The 19,286-nt window shown below is 40.3% G+C and overlaps 2 protein-coding genes across 2 annotated transcripts in view; one reads left to right on the top strand and one right to left on the bottom strand.

The window, feature by feature from the left end:
• Positions 1 to 1,130: 1,130 nt before the first annotated feature.
• On the bottom strand, positions 1,131 to 2,276 carry LOC121184920 (relaxin-3 receptor 1-like). Its single transcript, XM_041042885.1, has one exon. It carries the CDS (start codon positions 2,274 to 2,276, stop codon positions 1,131 to 1,133), a length of 1,146 nt encoding a protein of 381 aa, XP_040898819.1.
• A 1,432-nt stretch (positions 2,277 to 3,708) lies between these two features.
• The window catches only part of LOC121183339 (A disintegrin and metalloproteinase with thrombospondin motifs 7), a 64,023-nt gene continuing 48,445 nt past the window's right edge, over positions 3,709 to 19,286 (top strand). Inside the window, exons 1-4 of the mRNA XM_041040381.1 lie at positions 3,709 to 4,037; positions 7,354 to 7,721; positions 16,007 to 16,190; positions 17,489 to 17,685. Coding sequence (XP_040896315.1) covers positions 3,917 to 4,037; positions 7,354 to 7,721; positions 16,007 to 16,190; positions 17,489 to 17,685 — 870 coding nt within the window. The 5' untranslated portion in view covers positions 3,709 to 3,916. The remainder of the gene's footprint in view (positions 4,038 to 7,353; positions 7,722 to 16,006; positions 16,191 to 17,488; positions 17,686 to 19,286) is intronic.

A 19,286-nucleotide genomic window follows, 5' to 3' on the forward strand; every position in this document is an offset into this window, starting at 1 on the left:
TAAATGTTAATAAGCAGGCTGGAAATGGATTTTGGTTCTGCAGCTCTTTTTCCGGAGGGTAGGCAATCAAACAGTCCACATTATGAAAATGAATTTGGAGCCAGCGCTGCATGAGTGCATTAATAATTTATCTGAGTCACTGTTTGCATCTGCAGGTGTGTCTTTCATTTTTGCACTGTTCAGGTGTCAAACTTAATGGTGCACGTGACTTGCTAAAACAAATAATCCACTTTCAGAAGTGTACCTGTTCTATCTACCAGGATGATAGAGTCCACATTTGTTTTTTGATGATGTGAGAGAAACTTCAGTGTAAAAGGGTTTATGTGAGAATATATATGTATGTATGTATACTTTTTTCAGGGTACTTGGGACTGTGGTTGAACACATCTTAGATGTTCCTGGGAATTACTTCATGAGCTGACTATGGCAATTTCTCTTCTCCGAGAATTAAAGATGCCTTGGGATTAAAGACGGAGTGTGAAGTTAACCCATGTGATTTCTACAGGAATACAGAAACAAAATCAGCCACTTACTACGTCAGATGGAAAAGACAGTTTATTTACAGACAGGCTGTACAGAGTGCACATGAATAGAAAACACTGCAAACTTGTGATTCTATTTCAATCTCCAAATCCATAATCGGTCCTTTTCTGAGATCCCACATTTTTCTGGGAGTCCTGTGTCTAAGATACTGATATGTTCGGGTTCGATTCTGGTCAGGGATGTTTGACCCAAATGTCCCATGTGTCCCCATCTCTTTGTTCCCCCTAATCTTGTCGCTCTTAACTATCAAGTAAAGGCAAACATATCATAAAAGAAATTTTACAAAGGGCAAAAAGAAAAAAAGGTGAGAAACTAAAGAGAAATCCAATGCACGCTGGTTTATTCCATCACTGGAGTCAACAAGTCACAGTTTCAGGAATTAAAGAAATGCCACATTACACTTGCCTCACACAATCTATGCCATGATAACAAACACAACATGAGATGGTGTGCATCTGTGTTAGATGTCCTTTAAAATGTTCAGACTGACACTGTGGAAAGCATTACGCACGAATAACTGCAGTTACAGGTGAACAACCAGCGCAAAAGAAAGTAGTAGATTCGATCCATTTTTCATCAGACTGGAGTTATTCGCTGTAGGGGATCATTTTGGAGCTTGATAAGCCTTTGCGGTCTATGATGGACAGCGTATACTCCCCGTTGTCTATAATCTGGAGAGGCACGACTCCCTGGGTTTCTCCCTGCGTAAGAGAGCGCGTCGCGCATCCCTTGGTGGAGGATGGAGTGGAGACCCTCCAGAACAAAGCGCTGAGCATCTTCCTGATCTCTGGCCTCATCAGGCAGTAAAGCACCGGGTTCAGGCAGCTGTTTGCGTGCGCCAAGCACACGGTGACCGGGAACACATACGTGTGCACCATGTAATATGTTTTATCCCAGTTGACTGCGTTAAATTTGACCAAGACACCCCAGAAGGTGATGGCATGATTTGGCATCCAGCAGCAGAAGAAAGACAAAACCACTATGGCGACAGATTTGGTGACTCTAGACCTGCGTTTAGGGTTGCTGCTGTCCATGCTCCTCTGTCTTACGAAGCGCAGGAGCATCAGATAGTTAACGCAGACTATAAGCATAGGGATGATAAAGGCTATCAGTATTTTCTGAATGTGATAGAGGGCGAGCCAGTCGTGCCCTTCGGGAAACCTAAGGAGGCAGAGTTTTTCTCCAGCGACAACAGTCACGGCGGAGAAGATAGCTGTCGGAGCTGTGGCCACTGTGGCAGCCACCCACAGCACCGCGCACACCCACTTCACGCACCGGGACCTCCTGTGAGTCTTTTTCTTCAGAGCCGAGGCGACTGACCAGTAGCGGGTCACGCTCATGGCAGTGAGAAAAAAGACGCTGGCGTACATGTTCATCACGGTGATCGAGAGGATGATTTTGCACATGGCATCTCCAAACGGCCAGCTGAAGTCCAGCGCGGTGTCCACTGCCCAGAAGGGCAGAGTGAGCACGAACTGGAAGTCCGTCACTGCCAAATTGATGATGAAAACATTGATAGTGGATCTCTTTCGACCTTGTCGTACCCTCATGAGGAAAAAGACGAGCAGATTACCCACCAAGCCCACCGCGCAAACTACTGAGTACACCACGGAGATGAGTATCCTTAGGATGGGGGTACCGTCCGCGCTCACATCGATGTCTTCGAAACTAAATTGCTCATCGCCAGGTGAACTTCGGTTGAGTGTTCCGCTGGAGTTAAATATTTCATCCATCTTTAAAGTTAGGGACCTAGACTCACACCAGACTTTCTACGGTGCGCGCAGGCTAGAAAACACAGCAGAGACGCCCCATGCGAGCGTGTTTCCGTTCTTTATCACCATTCAACGAGTTTTAATCTTCATCACACCTCTGCGAATGACCACTGACCTGGAGTCTGCTTTTATGCAGGTGAGGTCGCTCCTCTGCTGAGCCACGATTGGTCGAACGAGACGTGACAGAGAAGAAGACAGTCCCAGTTATTGAAATGAGCATGAAGCGTCTTGAATCCAGCGGCAGACACATTTGGAATGGTTTATTGTTTGATCTCTTCGAATTTATACTGCACTTTGACAGCATGTCAGCTCATTATTGGCCTGTGGTGGAATGTGCGTCTCACAGGCCCGTGCATTAAATGGGTCTGATGGATTCAACAACTTTTCATCAAGAGAATTTAAATAAAATACAGGAATTATCACTTCGAGCGTCTCGTATTGTCAATAAAATTTGAGCACTGAAAAAGGTATGAGCGGAGAAAGAAGGAAATGAATCAATGAACAAAATCAATATCAGTGTGCGTATAATCGAGCCAAAACTCCATTCAAATATTTACACCTATATAATAAATGCGGGAGTGTGATAAACACATCAGGAGTGGTGCATCCAAAACCTTTACGCAGAAGCATCATCTCTGCATCAGTGGCCCATAATGCCTTTATTCTCCCGCTAGAGGGGGCGCTAAGCTTGGGCAGGTAAAACTCCACAGCAATAAGTCAAACAATGCTGTAGAGCTTAATGAACATGAGATTTTTTTTCCCCCCAATAGATTTTATTCCACTAGTTTTGATTTGATCGATCATATGAAATATTATATAATATGAAAACCCCTTTACGACAATCCCTGTAATATTTTTTTATGTTTTTATGTTTACATGAATGCAAGTAGGTTCAATGTTACCAAAGTTATTTTCAGATCACGAATCCCATTGAACTTTACGCTTTCAACCTCAGTTTCCTCGGAACTTTATGGATGTTTTTTTTCCCCGGAGTTTCCACCGGGGAAGACTTTTGTGTTTACCCTTTAAGCACCAGGGGAGGTAATAATAGACAAACTAAAGCCCTCCAGTTGAGTGGATGAAACTCAACTGAAGCTGGTCCTCATCTGACCCACTGAGAACCCGAAGGACCTCAGTTTTGGGAACAACTGCCAATTGGACTGTATCACCGTATCCGATTTCTCGGAGTAGCGTTCCCCTTTAAGCCTCCAACCCTCTTGAAAGATAGCCCATTGTCTTAAGTCCACCCATCTGTGGGGGTGGCCCTGCGAAAGTTTGTAGAGGAAAGTTTTAAGCTGTCACTGGCTGTCGGGAGGAGACTGATGGAGGACAGAGGGGACTGCCACTCGTAAGCAAACGTTAACACCGACATACAAGCAAGTCAACAAAAGACTGAGCAATGCAACAAAAACGCACCGTGGAGGCGCACGATGTTCAGGCCTGAAGGGGAGAAGCTTGTTGGGACTGTCACAGTTTAAGTGCACAGTCGCAACAAAGCGAAAAGTGCATCCAGCCCAGATGGAAATCATTTGAATTAGCAGTCGACGCGCTGTTAGCAAGTCATTAAATGTTTCTAAAATACAGACGAGCGTCCTGACAAAATGACCCGTTTGGACTGCGGGCTTCACGCTTTTGGACAAGGAGTTTCTCCCATTCACTTCTTCGTTGCACTTCTCACCGTCCTGGAAAACTGCAAAACGTTGGGATTATCACATGAACCAGGTTAGTGGGCCTGAAAAAAAAAAAAAAAAAAAAAAAAACATTCACAGATTGATGATATCTCCCCTCTACTCTGGTAGAACCCTGTCGGCGTCTGTTGTGCACATTTTGCGTCTTAAGCGCATCCAGTTGAGCGCAGTAAAGGGAGAATCAGGCCAGATGTCCTCACTGTGAGGGGAGGCCAGCACTGACTTGAGTTTACAATGTCCTGGGCTTACCACAGTAATTAAGCCCAAGGTTTAGCTCAGTGTTTTACCCAGAGAGTCCTTCTTTCCAATGAATCATCAGAGGCTGAAGCACCACCCGCCCTCTGTAAAGTGCCCTTGAGCAAAACAGAGAATCTCAGCACAGTCCTGGTGCTCTGTGACTGACACTGACCTCTGACCTCACCACTGAAGGGCAGGAAGCAGAATTTCACTTTGGGAATCTACAGGATGCATTATTATTATTATTATTATTATTATTAGTTTCATGATGGATCTGGTTTCCATTCTACTTTGTAGGCTGGAAACCAGGCAGGAGGCTATTAGTTGTCAGGCCGAGTGGATATCATCACATCAGAGAATTAATCCTCTGTTGTCTTGTAGGATGCACTCCCCTGCCTCCACTCCCTGCACTTTCATCCTCTCAGTCTTCCCTTTAGTACGTGGCTTGGATGTTAAAAGTCAGGCCTCTCCTGAGATTACAGAAACAAGCCGAACAAGGAGTCTGGATGCGCTCTGTCTCATCCGGTATAAATCAGTTGTGTGCCCTTGAGAGAAAAACAAAGTACTGTCAGACGTTATAGACAGACTTGTGTCACTGGGGGAGAGCACCTCCCAAACAGTAACGATTCCAGGTGACAAGTGTTGGCACAGGAATCCAAAAGTTTATTTTTAAACTACTAAGAACAAGAAAAGAACTGTAACACAGGCATTCTCCTGAAAAGACATTTGAGGATCTTTTTAAAAATTGTTACTTGGTACAGAAATACATAGATGTGTTAATTTTAGTTACAGAAGTGAACGTGGGGAGAGGGAGCAGCTGTCCTAATACCAGTTTAATTAGCTAATTCTAATTCAGAGGACTTTTATAGGAACCTGATAAGTATTGCTCGTTTTTCCGAGGGCCTCCTGTCTGCCACTTAAAGACCCCCTGGTGGTCCCTGTCCCCACACTGAGAACCACCTCTTAAGCCTTGCTACTCATGCAATTACAGGTGTTTTCTTCGCAGTCTTATTTTTGTAAGGATGATGGTTTCTGATCATCATGGATAACGCATTTTTAATTGAATTTCAAATTCCTTTCTTTTTCTCGTGGCTAATAATTGCTTGTAGACCTACGGAGCACAAATGCTGAATGAAAAGCCGAAATGAAGTCTCTTAAATTTAAAATTAAATACTTGTGTGTATTTTGTTAATTAAGATGCTACAGGGAATCATTACAGATGGAGAAAATCCTTCGTGTGTTATGAAATCCCTTACACATAATGAACTTGACGCCAACCAGAGAGTGCATACATTCTGCCAAGGCCCTATAAATTTTTATTTAGTAAATATTTAGAAAATTCCTTTTCCCATCTGGATCCAGATCTTCATCAAAAATACATATAATGAAAGACAGTCATTATGACCAACTGATGGCAGTCATTACTTTTACAATAAATTAAACCTTTTCCAGGAATGTCAGGGTTTTGTTTAAAGTTAAATTGTGCAAAACAAATCAGTGTCCTTATAAAAGGTGAAAAGTTTTACATGTGGGTGCTTTTCATTGCTCTTCATTCAGTGAGACATTCCAAACAGCTGGTTGCCAGAGACAGCTTACATCTCTCTGTGCTCATGTGTTCTTGAAAATATTTGTGCAGATAATCCAGTGCAATGGTGAATGAAGAGAGACCTGTCACAAGGCTACGTGATATCATTGTTTGCGTTCTGCTCCTTTCTCGTGAACGAGATGAAGCTAATGGTGGTATTATGAAGGCGTAGGAGCAGAGGAGCAGGTCCTTGTACCTCGCTAATTATCCACATTCAAAAGCAGTGTGTCTGGAAATGATAAATTATGCCTCAACAAGTGTCTATTTGAACTATGAGCGGTACAAAATAAATGAGACATTACTGGGAAACCGTAATGTTTTGTGTTTTTTTTTGTTTTTTTTTTATATGGCTGATACTTCCTATATTACAAGCCTATTTGGTTGTTTAGATTACAATCCATTTGCCTCTTCTCATGTCGTTTCCAGCCCTCTTTGTACTGAGCTTGGCGAAATCTGGTGAAATAAGTTTGTGTCTAAAAAGAATCACATGGAGAATTATCTGTAACACATTATTGTAAAATACAATAATTTTATTATTCACTATGCATTTCAAAAAAGCCCTTGTGGAGGGTAAAAGGCAAAACTGTTTTCATGGCACTGTAGAGTTGAGTCCTGAAGCTGCTGCTGACACCTACTTTTATTCCTGCTAGGTATTCGTTTGCTAAACATGGTTCATGAACAGCAGGAAAAAAAAAATCTTTTATGAAAGTACCTGTTCATATAGACACACTGTGAATTCGCAAATGTGCTGCTGCTCTAGGATTTGCTTGGATACAGTAAGTTGACAGATTTCAGTTCTTTGGTTTCTCCTGTTTGAAAACAAATCTGGTCATGATTTTTTCAAAAGCCTCTACACACAAACTTCAAATTGTAGTTTCGTGTGTCATTTCTTTGTCACTTCATTTTCTAGCGACGCTTAAAACTTTGTCCTGTGTGTGTGGGTGTACTCGTTCAGTGTGGCGTGCTAAATTAAAAAGATATGCAGTGTTTGGCAAGAATGAATCTCTGCTGAACAATAAGCTGGAGATATCTGAATGTATGGTGTGGGACAAACACACACTATAGTCACCATGTATAGAACTGAGAAGAGCAGAGCACTGTTAATCCTTCTTCCTAAAGCTGCTTGTTCTTTACCCTTGTTCATATGAGGGAGATCTTTCCCACACTGCCTTTCATGCTGCTGATTCAGCTGTTCCAGATCACAGGAAATTAAGGAGAGTTATTTTTATCAGAAGAATGAGTTTCACTGACTTAATCAAACTTGCTGCACATGAGAGTAAAAAGTAAAAGGAGGATAGCAGACAATAATCCTGTCTGAAGGCCTGCTCCTCTAACAGGCAGTGTACACACTGCAGTTGTATTCAAACATAAAAATGATAGATTAGACACCCATATGGGTTTGTTTAGAGCTTCCTCAGTTTTGTTTACGGCTTTGCAGCCACTTGATTATTTAATTACCGTCCTCTTTCCCCATGATTTAATAACCTTTCTTCTCTTTTGTCTTCTCTTCCCTCCGTGGCTTTGATAGAGAGATTTCTGCAGGATTTGCCTCAGTATGAAATTGTTCGCCCCACTAGAGTGGATGCCAGAGGTCGCTTCCTGTCCAACTTCCTGTCTCACCATGCTCGCCGAGTGCAGCGCCGGGAAGCCTCAGAGGGACCAGTGCACTTAGATCGAGTTTTCTACCAGTTGTGGCTCCACGGCCACAGTTTGAACTTTAACCTCACCCTCAACCCACACCTGCTAGCTCCAGGCTTCTTGACGGAGAGGAGGTACGGTGGCCTGGATGGGGCCCAGATCCATCCTCCTGGATCGTCCCAGTGCCATTTCTTCGGTGAAGTGTGGGATGGGGCCACTGTTAAAGGGAACGCAGCCATAAGTACCTGTGATGGACTGGTGAGTGATCAACAAACTAGTTAAAGTTACTTAAAAGCTCAAAGTGCATTGGAAGTTGTATTCAAGTGTAATTCAAGTTAAGCACAGAGGTGTCAGCTGCTGTAGAATGCTGTTTTCAGAGCTAAGTAAAGTGCATGCATTAAGGAGTTAACATAAAAACCGTGCAAATGGATGTTCAGACCTCAGACGTATCTGACAGCCTAAAGGTCTTTAGACAGCTACACACCCTGGATGGATTTTCCACAAAACATAGGTGTGTAAGTTATCTTCTATTCAGACTGGGAACTTAAGTGTTATACTAAGTGCAGAAGATGTACCCAGTCTGATAATTTGTTGAAACCACTAATGTTTCCCCCTGAACATCATGTTTGCAAGCAGTGGCACATACATTGTATACACACACACACACACACACACACACATATAATAAAAACACTTTTAGGATTTGCAGTAAACTTTTACTGTGCCCCCATTTTTCTATAACAGTATTCACCATGTACAAGGGGTTATTGATAAGTTTGTGTCCTCAGGTAGAAAGAGTCAATTTTAGAAAACATTTGTTTTCCAGCATGATCCCCTCTTACATTTACACACATAATGAAGCAGTCGTGGAGCATGCAGATCCCTTATTTGTAGGGGTTGGCATCTTGGACCTCGTAGGACCTAGTAGGCCCCTGTAATAATGTGACCCTTTTCCACATAGTCCATCAGCAGCACTCCTAGAATCCTAGAAAACAGAGCCCATCACCTTGCCTACAGACCTCACCAATTTGGCTTTCTTGGGAGCCAGAGACTCTGGTTGGAAGTGGTGGACCCAAGTTTCATTTGTGGTTACAAATTGCTGGAGACATTTCTTGGAAAATGACAAGATTGTCCCTTGACATGTTGCTCAGAATCCGCTGTGTGGCAATGTACCGTTGTGTTATCTGTCAATCTGTCAAGCTTATGTCATGGATCTTGTCATATGGTCTCCTATATGGTGACGGTGACTGGCCTTCCAGGACGGTTGTCATCTTCCAGGTGCTCTCTAAGCCCTTGAGGCCGAGGTAGCCGAGGTTGTCCATCTTCTCAGACAGTGCTGACTTGCAATTTTCAATTGCCTGAAACAGAAATACCCCAAAAGTTATTAACTTCAAACTTTCAAAGAGTTGAACTGCATGTGCATGTAACAAGAGCTGTATAATTCATCTCCTGCTACCTTAGGCAACAAACTTCAATCAATCGCCCCTCGTAACCGTTGAGGCTGAAGAACAAAGCAATGGGCCACAATCTGTTCACTCAAATCCAAAGACAGTTCGTTCAAAATGCAGCCAGCCATTTATGTTCTGCTCTGCCTCTGGTAGTGCAGATGCACGCTCATCATGGAAAGAATTTTTAGACCAATAATGGAAATGTTAAGGATCATTGCATTCATAGATTTTAAATTGACAAGAGACCATTTTCAATTATGTCGAAGCTGAAGAACGCAGCGTTATTGCAATGCTGCGTCAGTATTTCTCCATATTACGTTTGATCAATAATTATAGAAACCTAATTTCTAGTAGACAGGGTTGGATCAAAGATACTCAGAGAATGCAAATTGTAAGTGGTTATGCCTGAGATTGATTCATGCATCTATTATCACAATAAGTTATTAATCACAACCAGTTATAAAAATCAGGCTATTGTTAGATGTTCTTCCCTGTTTCTTGTTTCTAATTCTTACTTGTAAAAGCAGCATGTGAAATTGTTTTTATGTTAGAATAAAGCAGCAGTTTGTTATTTTTTAAACAGGATGTTTTGCACATTACAACCCGCTTTAACACTTTTTTGTTGCATAATTTCTTTTGGGATAAAAATCAAATGCTTGTTTAAAGTTGATTGGTTAAAAACACTCTCCAGTCAGTAGGCATGTTTCACAGAAAAACTGATGATGGATGAATTCCATTCATCAGCTCACTGTCACTTTGTCATAAGTTACTGGGACACTTGAATAGAACAGAGCCATTGTTAATGTTAGTAACTTTTCATACAATGACAAGTCAAAATGAAAAAAGACATATCTGCCTGGGGAGCTTTGTTGTGTGTCACGCACTTTCTCTCTCTCTACATTTACTGTCTTCCGCTCCTGATTTTACAATATCTGTTAAAGGAAAATATCCAAAAGTAGTCTTAAGAGAGGCTAAAAGAAAGATGTCTAATATAGCTTTGAACCGTTAGCCGAAATGTTTTTATGGTTTTAGTCCTCAGACCAAAACAAGACTGTAATTCATCACATTTCTCAAAGGGCCTCACACAACTTTTGTCCACGTATGCAGTAGTACTCCCCAAGACTTGCAAACAGATTGATATGAAAAATCAGTGGAGTTGCCCTTTAACGTGGCTGCCTGAAAAACTTCCCAGACTTTTTTTCACCTCAGAGGTTGCAGTCACATCCAGAATCACCACACGAATAAAAAAAAAAAAAAAAGTATTACAAATACAGTAATCTGTGTAATAATGATTTTTAAATTTATTTTGAAAAATAAAACCTTCCTGTCAGTCAGTCTCTTTTTGCTTCGAGTGGACCAAATTCCCACTGAGATTACCCCTTTTAGCTCTCTGATTATACTCGCTGTGCTTGACCATATTCACCTGTAAATCCAGCCCTGCTGAGAATTTCATCGAACATCAGGCTCGCCCACTGCATTTAAAGTAAACAAACCCTGGCTCAAGCAAGTGAGAAAAGAAAGGTGCCATTTTAGTCTTTTATAATTCCCTGAGGGTGAATTCAACTTGCCAGAACAATTTTCTCTTCAGCAGTAAACATGACTCTGATGTTACTAACTCTGTGGCTACTTTGTAGTGCACCTGAGAAAGTTTCCTCTGTTGAACTGAAAAGCACAGTCATGTGTATAGAACCTGAATCATCTGAGGATGATGTTAGAGCATGTGGTTGGGGTTGAGGTAGTGTTTCCTTGGCACATGATATATCCAAACTTTGCAACTGAATGGGCACAGCCCCGTACCTGGAATATTCCAAACAGGACAATGCACCAATTTACCACTTATTTACTTAAGACGCGTGTATTAATGTGCCTGTGGCTGATTGGTGCCACATATACTGTATCTCCATACATGCTCTGTTTATGTGTGTCTGGCCTTGGTTTGTAAATGTCTCATAAAACCTACATAAAACAGAGGTATCAATGACAGCATTCTATCTCAAAACAGAGGCTGTTTCTGAGAAGCCGAATTCTCCACATCTTGCACCAATTTGTAGCCAGCTGATACCCAGATAGTCTTAGAGATCACATCTTACCAGTCCTGTGGTTATCTGAATAGAGACCGAACATCTCGATCGTGTCTGCATGCTGTCTGCATATATTAAGCTGTGGCTGCGTGACTCACTGGAGTAAGAAAGGTATGCTTTGTTTAGATCCATATTTACTTGCTTGCAGCCTTCCCTGTCTTTTCTGGCTTAGTGCTGCATCTCTTGGCACATTACCACCACCTGATTCCTGATTAGCAGGACGGTGTGAAACCATGGGTAGACCGGTGTATCATTTCACCTGTGTGTGCACAAGACAAACAAAGCAGGGATCCACTCATGAAAAACCTGCTGCACAGTGATACTAGAGGTTAAAAAAACTCCACAGGGAACCATTAATCAGGTACACTTCAGGACACAAGCACTAATCCACACTCACTTTTATCTTCACGCATTTTTAGAGGACAGCAAAAGTAATTTGGCACACAAAAATATATTTAAAAGACATTTTATATAATAATGAATTGTTAATCCCTTGCAGACATTCACTTTCTGAAGTCTACACAGACATGTAATCCACATTGTTGGTGCTATGCCAGAACTGCACAGCAGCCAATTGCAGTCAGTTTAGATGCTGGTGTGGTTATCATTCTTCTGTACCACTGCTTACAAAACATTGTCTGTCCATCACTTGTAAGTTACAGTCCAAGTTTGTTTACTTTGTCTCTCCCACATGGAGTTCTGGTTGTCCAGCTGCTGTCAATCAGGCCCCTTCAGCCACTGACAGGAAAAGAGTATTTCTAATCTTTCTCCAACGACCTTTTTTTTCTTTTAGTAATAAAAATGAAAAGAAAGAAAGAAAATAACATTATTTTTGACTGCAGAAATGGATGACTAAATGTGATTTCAGCTAGACTGTAAAGTTGAAAAGGCAGCACTTTCATTTCAAAACAAATCAAAAGTGAAATTTCTGAAATTATTTCTAAAAAAAAATGTCACTTTCAAAGTAAGATTGCGCTGTAAAACATTTGCCTCTCTTCCTAAAGATTATCCACAGCTTTTTTTTTTTTTTTTTTTTTTTTAACCAAATGTGAGATAAACATTTATGTTTTTTCTAGTCTGTGATTAAACAGATTGTGCACTTACGTCTTTGTGATGGAGGAGCACTAAACACTGATGACTGATGAGGTGAGAGAGGCCTGCGGATTCTTTTTACATTGTCTCAGGCTTCTTTGTGGGGGATTTTATGTCCTTTTGTTGGAGGCTTTTTTGAAAGAATGACATGTCCCAGATTTTCTCCACTTGGAAAATATTTATTTGACTGTTGTTTCTGTCTGCACCCTTTATGTACGGAGCTGAAGAAATGCAATTTGCTGTTTGGAGGAGCTATTTTGAAAGCAGGTGCACCTAATAGTTGCACTGTGGCAGGAGCATGAGTAATTGCACCAATCAAAGAACTACCTTAGGGCTGGACTGTTTTCTTCTTCACTGTCATTAACAGCCTAACAATAAGTGTTTTCTTAAATAACTAGTGATTACAGACATATTTGTATACAAATAACGAAGCGTTGGAGATAATACCCCTGTGGATGCTGAGTATTTGGTATGGACTCAGCAGAGCAGCATCCTCCCGTAACAACCTTCTGCAACCAAATACTAAGTTTAGGAATCCACAGATCTAAACTTCTGTCCAAATAAAAAATCATCCAGAAGCCTTTTTGCCAAAATATGTGGTTGTTCAGCTGTGGCAGGCAGATAGCGACCTGTAGGCCAAATCTGGCCCTCCACCAAAAATATTTAGACCCTTGACATAAGCTGTAGCTTCACATTCTTATTTACTTAAAAACTTTTTTTTTTTCTCTTTTCTCACAAACTTGCTGTAGACAGAAATGTAAATGCCTTGTAGTGTAATACAGAAAATGTCATCTCATGAATCTTCTCAGCCAAAGAATTTTTAACATTTGCTGCTGTAACATTATCATTCCTTAATTACTAATGCTTAAAATTATATCTGCCCACAGATACAATGGTAGAACTACCAGGTTTATGCATGATTTTTTTTTCTGAAATGCAATTTCTTTTCTCAAAGAGATCAGCAAAGTGAAAAGTTGTCTTTTTTGTCACGTCACCTGACAGAATATAGCAATATATCAGCGCAAACAGTGCACCAGTGAGCAAGTTCCCTTCTTACCACGCAAGCTCCATTCTTTGCATGTTCTCGGGTACCACGTTCTCAGTAACAGACATACTGCGAGCTCTAATAAAATCACAGTGGGGCTGCATCATGCAAGCTTTAAACAAGCAAAGCTGATATAATTAGGTGTCTTCTTAACAGCAATTTAGCAGGACCTCTTATTAAAAGGGGCTCTTAGTATGTGGCTTATCTGTCCATTAATACTCTACTTTCTTGGGTCTTTGTCATGCAAATGCACACACTTACTGAAGCTCTACAAAGAAACCCTGTTAAGCATATATGTGGAAAGGTAATCAGGTTTATCCAGCACGCATCTACCTATGTTAATCAGCTTTGTGTTAATCCATTCGCATGCTAACATCTATGAACTGCAATGAACTGCACGCCGCCTTTTTGTGGCGGAGTAATGAATCTTCTTCTTTGTAGCACGTTTATCAAAAGACTTCACGTCAGTTGTTTGCACGTCTATTTCCTTGTGTGTGCAAATTAGATTGATAGACATAGATTAGCTGCTGTTGGGGCACAGCAGCTCTTTTTGGTTCAGACATGTAAGTACTTATATAACGGATAAAAAGTAGTTGTCGTCTTATTCTTCGTAACATCAAAGCAAATACCAACATGTTAATCAAAGTGTATGTAGTGTGTAAAACCGAAACACGTGGATAACAATTTTTAAATAAAACAAAAAAGTCAAGTAACAGTCTTTGCTGAATCATATGGCAACTGAATATGCCTCCTGTTTTTACCTGAAATATTGTATATATATTAAGAAATTGTTTTGTCTTGCAAATATAGGGTTCACTCCAACAATAACACACATTAATAATAAGTTTTGTGATGTACCACATTAAAGAAAAAAGTGTCAGACTAAAGGTTTTGTTGTGGTGGGACATTCCTGAACCACAGGCAGAAACTCAAGTTTTTTTGCTGAAGCTGTTGCTTAAAAATAAACTGTATTTTATGTGTTCCTTCTTATAAATTTACATATATATATATTTCCTTCCAAATTCATTCCTTGAAGAGGTGGAATGGCACATTCCTGCAAGGTTTGGGTCAGGCTAAAAATAGAATAACGTAAGAACTCCATGTGAAGTCACTGGTAAAGTACATGTTGCAGAGGTTTGTTGGTGAGAGTGGCGCTGGGACAACTTGAGATTTGCAGAGATTCACAGCACACACAAACAAACAAAGTGCAACGATGTTATTTACAGAGCTGATGGAAACATAATGGAATATAGTACTGAGAACTCAGTCTGCATAGTAAATATACTGTACATTGCAGCAACGTATATTCTCTAGTGTATACGTGGCTATGATTCTAATAACATGCAGTGTTTTGTTTGAATTGTCCCTGTGTGTTCATACTAAGGCCATATGAAGTAAATAATGAGTAAAAACACAGACATACTTTAGATTGCTGAAGCACGTGGTGTTGTTTACATATTGTGAAATCATTCAAAATTCAAAATACTACATACATACAAATGAAAGTCATAGACTACGACACATGATCGGATTTTGTTTCACCTGCGGCTCACTGCATCAGCCCAGTCGGTACAGATAATGTTTTTCACAGAGTCTAAAACAAGGACAAATTTAACCAGTTCAGAACATGTCAGACAGAATGGCATGAGGCTGAACGTTCACTTTGTGAGTAAGATTTTACGTTTTTTTGAAGATTTTGCTTGTTATCTGGTACTTGGAGACTAAATTTGAAGGTAGCATTTCTGCAGCAAAGAGATTTTTAGGAGATGTTCTTCCCGCTGTTAATGTGCAAGTGTCAGTTACTGACTTTGTGCAGCTGTTTGGGACAGTGTAAAGGGAACCAGCTGATAAGTCTGGTTGTTTGCTAGATGAAGGGGCACTGTAAGAGCAAAGCATCAATGCCAAAAGGACAACAGCTTCTTCTTATATCAGCCAGTTGTATAGATCTGCAGAAGTCTGTCCATCTTTTAACACACATCCTGTCATGACATGTAGCAACTCACTTCTTTAGTCTTTGAAGCTGGTCGAGCTTTGTTATTGTATGTGCAGGAGATGGGATTAAAAACTCCTCTTTATCGACTCCTCTTTTTCCCCTTGTAGAATATTTTTTATGTACATATACTGTAGCACCAGCCCTTTTGTCTGAGCTTCAGTGGGACCCCGTGACAGCTGAGGGAGAGAAAATAGGGGTATGAGGTGGGTGGGAATTAAATATAGGGCAAGGATGGTCAACAGAAAAAAGAGTGGGCTACTGGAATTTGGTTTTGGCACCGTGCCACTGTGGTGTAGGGTGCAGCAATTTATGTGGCATCTGATCTTTCCCCTGTCTCAGTCACACCCTATTTATTCTCTTTCACTGGAAGCTTACTGGGTTTGTGTCTGTGCGCTAAGGATGAATCAGATTTTCTCTTCAGGAGAAACAGTATAATTGTTATTTAAAAGCAGCTTTTTGAAGACAAAATGCACCAAAACTAAGACAAAATATTATATCTACTGTATTATTATATATAAAGAAGAGCATCTAATTCTTACACATATGAACTGGGAACAATTTTTTTTTTCCTAAAAATAACCTTCAGTGATTAATTGATTATCAAAATAGTTACTGATGAATTTTCTTTTGATCAGCAAAATGATTAATTGGCAAATCATTGCTGATCTAAAGTTATATGTCAACTTATGCCTTGTCATGACGTGTGTATGACTGCAGAAGATCAAATAAAGAACATAGTTTTGCTCCTAAGTGCTTTTGAAATATTGAAGTTTGTTTTAAATGGCTTAATATGTCAGTAACTACTCTCTGATGCGATTAAAAGACATAATGAAATATTTGGAGAGATGAAGAGGACACTGACTTGCAGCCTCTCTTTTCTTCAGACGGGACTGTTCAAGTTGTCTGATGAAGAGTTTTTTATTCAACCTCTGGAGAAACTGAGCGATGAGACCTCAGCACCACAGGCCCATGCCGTCTACAAACGCCACGTGTCCCCTCCCTCCTGGAGTCCAGTCATACAGCCGATCTCAGGGAAACAACCTCTCAACGGTACCTGTGGAGTCAAAAGTAAATAATTTTCACCACACACACACACACAGACTATATTTAAAGTGATACTTAAAAGTTTTACAATACTTAAAACCTTCATGAAAGAGGCCCACATTATGCTCAGTTTACTTATTACTGATGAGACACTGAGTACCGAACGACCAGAATGAAGATGATAACTGATCAGACTTTCTTGTCTCTCTCTCATGAGCCTCTCTCCGGCTAATCAGCGGAGGTCCAAAGAATAAAAACATTGAAATTTGGTAGCTCATAAATCAGCTTCTTAAAATTCAGGGTCGGCTTAATTGACCCTGAAAGAAGACTGAGCATCCTAGAGAGATCAAGAAGATGTGCTTTGAGATTGAACTTGTACAGCTTTTGCCACATAAATCAATTTCTTCCTGATATCAACGCAGTGGTGTGTGACTAATTGGTAGGTTTAACACGATTTGAAGGACCAATCAGACTCAGGTATTAGATATAGTTTTTTTATTTTTGTGGTCACTGGCTGATGTAAAAGGAACTGCTCTCAGAAGTATGACTCATAGTTGAGTGGTTAAATGTATAGATAGCGAGAGAGAGAGATACTGTATGGAAATGGAAATGATGACAGTACCAGTGTGTGCACCTAAAGGAGGGCATACATACATACAGTGTACGATATTCCACTAATAGCATCTGAAAAACTACTTTACAGCAGGTAAGAATTCAGTGTTACAGCCAGTCTTAATGAAGAAATACACTCTTGAAAATGTCTACACAAAAATGGACAGTGTCCACCACATTTTATTTTATTTAACCTTTATTTTACAGGCTTGGGTGCTTTGGGTGGCAATATAGATAAAATTCATTATCATGTACATGTAATTTTGTATCATAATATAAATTTATTTTGTGATGTACTATTTTCTGAAAAAAATTAAAAAAAAAGTAAAATAATAATAAATGAAAGCCCTGTATCATCTACCCCTAGCTATGCACTGTTAACAATTACTATATAAGAATATCTTCATCATTATCATTCTCAGAAATCTGTAACGGAGAGTTAACAAGATTTTTAATTTAAATTGATTCCTATTTATCATTAATCAAGCACTTGAATAAAACACCTACTGCATCAACTTCATATTTTAATAGGAGAAGAGGGATAATAAGGGCAGAGGGGACATGAGCTGCTTTAGCCCTTGATCCAAGAAAAATAGGTATATACAGCAGAATGTATATGCAAAGAAAAAAGTCATACGTGTGCTTTTGTAAGCACAGCCTGTGCCTCAGTAAGAAAATTTTAAATGTCTATTTCTGTTTCCCATCTCCAGATTCCCCTCAAAGTTTTGAAGACACTGAGAAACGTCGGGAGCGCTGGGAGCACCGCCAGCGGAGGAGGAGGAGAATTCGTCAACGGTCAGTCAGCAAAGAGAAGTGGGTAGAGACGCTGGTGGTGGCCGACCCTAAAATGGTAGAGTACCATGGGAGCAAAGCTGTGGAGAGCTACGTCCTCGCTGTCATGAACATTGTGAGTATGTAAAAAAAAAAAGAAAACCTGAACAAGATTGAAGATAAAATGTAGTTTGTGTAGCATGATTCAAAAAGTGATATGTAATAACCTAAAATCTGTAAAAAAAAAAAAAAATCTTCCCACAGCAGTGACTCCAAAACATCTTCCCAGATGTTTTGGATGTCACTGCTGTTTGACACCAGATTGTGTTTCAGTTTTTCCATCCTCGTGCCAGGTGACACAATGAGTGGATTAAACTTTTTTCATCTATCTTTTTTCAACCATGACCCTGGAGCCTGTCATAATAAATGATATAACTACCTCCTAGTTAGGGGTTAAGTAAACTGACTCCTTTTCTGGTATTGATTAGCTCATGCGTGGGTTTTTCCACAGTAAAGTCATGTCTGATTTGACTGCAGCTACTGAAAGTCCTGTCAGAGGACAGAATATCAGGAAAGGGAATTCACTGACAGAGAAGCCCACGGATTAACTGACTTAACAGACAATAATACACAGAGGAAGTTGCCATTATTCTCCACATCCTCTCATGGTTCTTTTTTTGAGTCCTTTACACTACAGCTTTGAACTTCCAAACAATTCAGCTCGGTGAAAACAATCTTGCACGGGATCAAGGGAAACAACCTCTTGCACATGTCCAAACAGTAAGTAATGGCATCATCTTCCTCAGCCACCAGATGCTCCATTGTCTCATCGCAGACGCCGTCTTGAAGTTGTCACTTCACAAAAGGTTCATATGTTTGCGTTCTGCTGTACTGCGTGCACCCACTGACATGATTTACACAGATGTAACAGCCTGGAGAGTCAATCTCGGCAGAAAGAAATTGGAAGCCCTTTCACAAAAATAGCTCCCCACTTCCTTTCACATGGTGATCTACTGGTAAATTATTGCATTTCCTCTGGGATATTTATTATCACTGTGTTAACAAACAAGCTGACCCTAAGGACGTACAGTAAAGATAGAGGCAAGGGGAACTCATTAAGCACTATTTAACCTTCAGTATTTGGTGCAAATGCACAGTATGTGGCTTGAGAGGAAACATGTAAAAAAAAAATAACAGCACATTGTTGCAAAAACAAATTCATGAGCCTCAAATAGCTGCAGCTCTGTTTTTATTCGCAAGAACGACAAAAGAGAAGAAATGATAAAGATAGACTGAAAGCATATTTATTGTTCCTGATAAGCTGTTAAAAATTGTTGCCAAGTCAGTTCATTTACAAGATGTGCTAAAAATATCGGTGAATGAGTGCTACTATGAGAGGCAGCTCGTATAAACAGAGTTTTGATGAATTAAGCCCTTTATGTGTGTCAAAGCTGTTCTGTCCAAAGTGCCTCTCGCAATTTGTACAGAAGGTTCAGTATGTAGACGTTTTGTCCAACAACAAGAAAAATGAAAGAAATCTGGCCAGTATAATGTGAGTGTTGCCCCTGCAAGTCCGTGTAGTAACTGAGTGGTTATGTACAAATGCATTGTTTTGTTTCGTTTTGTTTTTTATTTCATGGAGTTGCACTTGGTTGTACAAGTGAAAAGCAATGGAAGTAGTGGTGTGAAGAAAAAAGCGGAGAGAGTCAGAGAAAAGTTCAAACCCTGAATGCTTTT

The sequence above is a fragment of the Toxotes jaculatrix genome, chromosome 1 (assembly GCF_017976425.1).
Source record: "Toxotes jaculatrix isolate fToxJac2 chromosome 1, fToxJac2.pri, whole genome shotgun sequence".
Classification (NCBI taxonomy): domain Eukaryota; kingdom Metazoa; phylum Chordata; class Actinopteri; family Toxotidae; genus Toxotes; species Toxotes jaculatrix.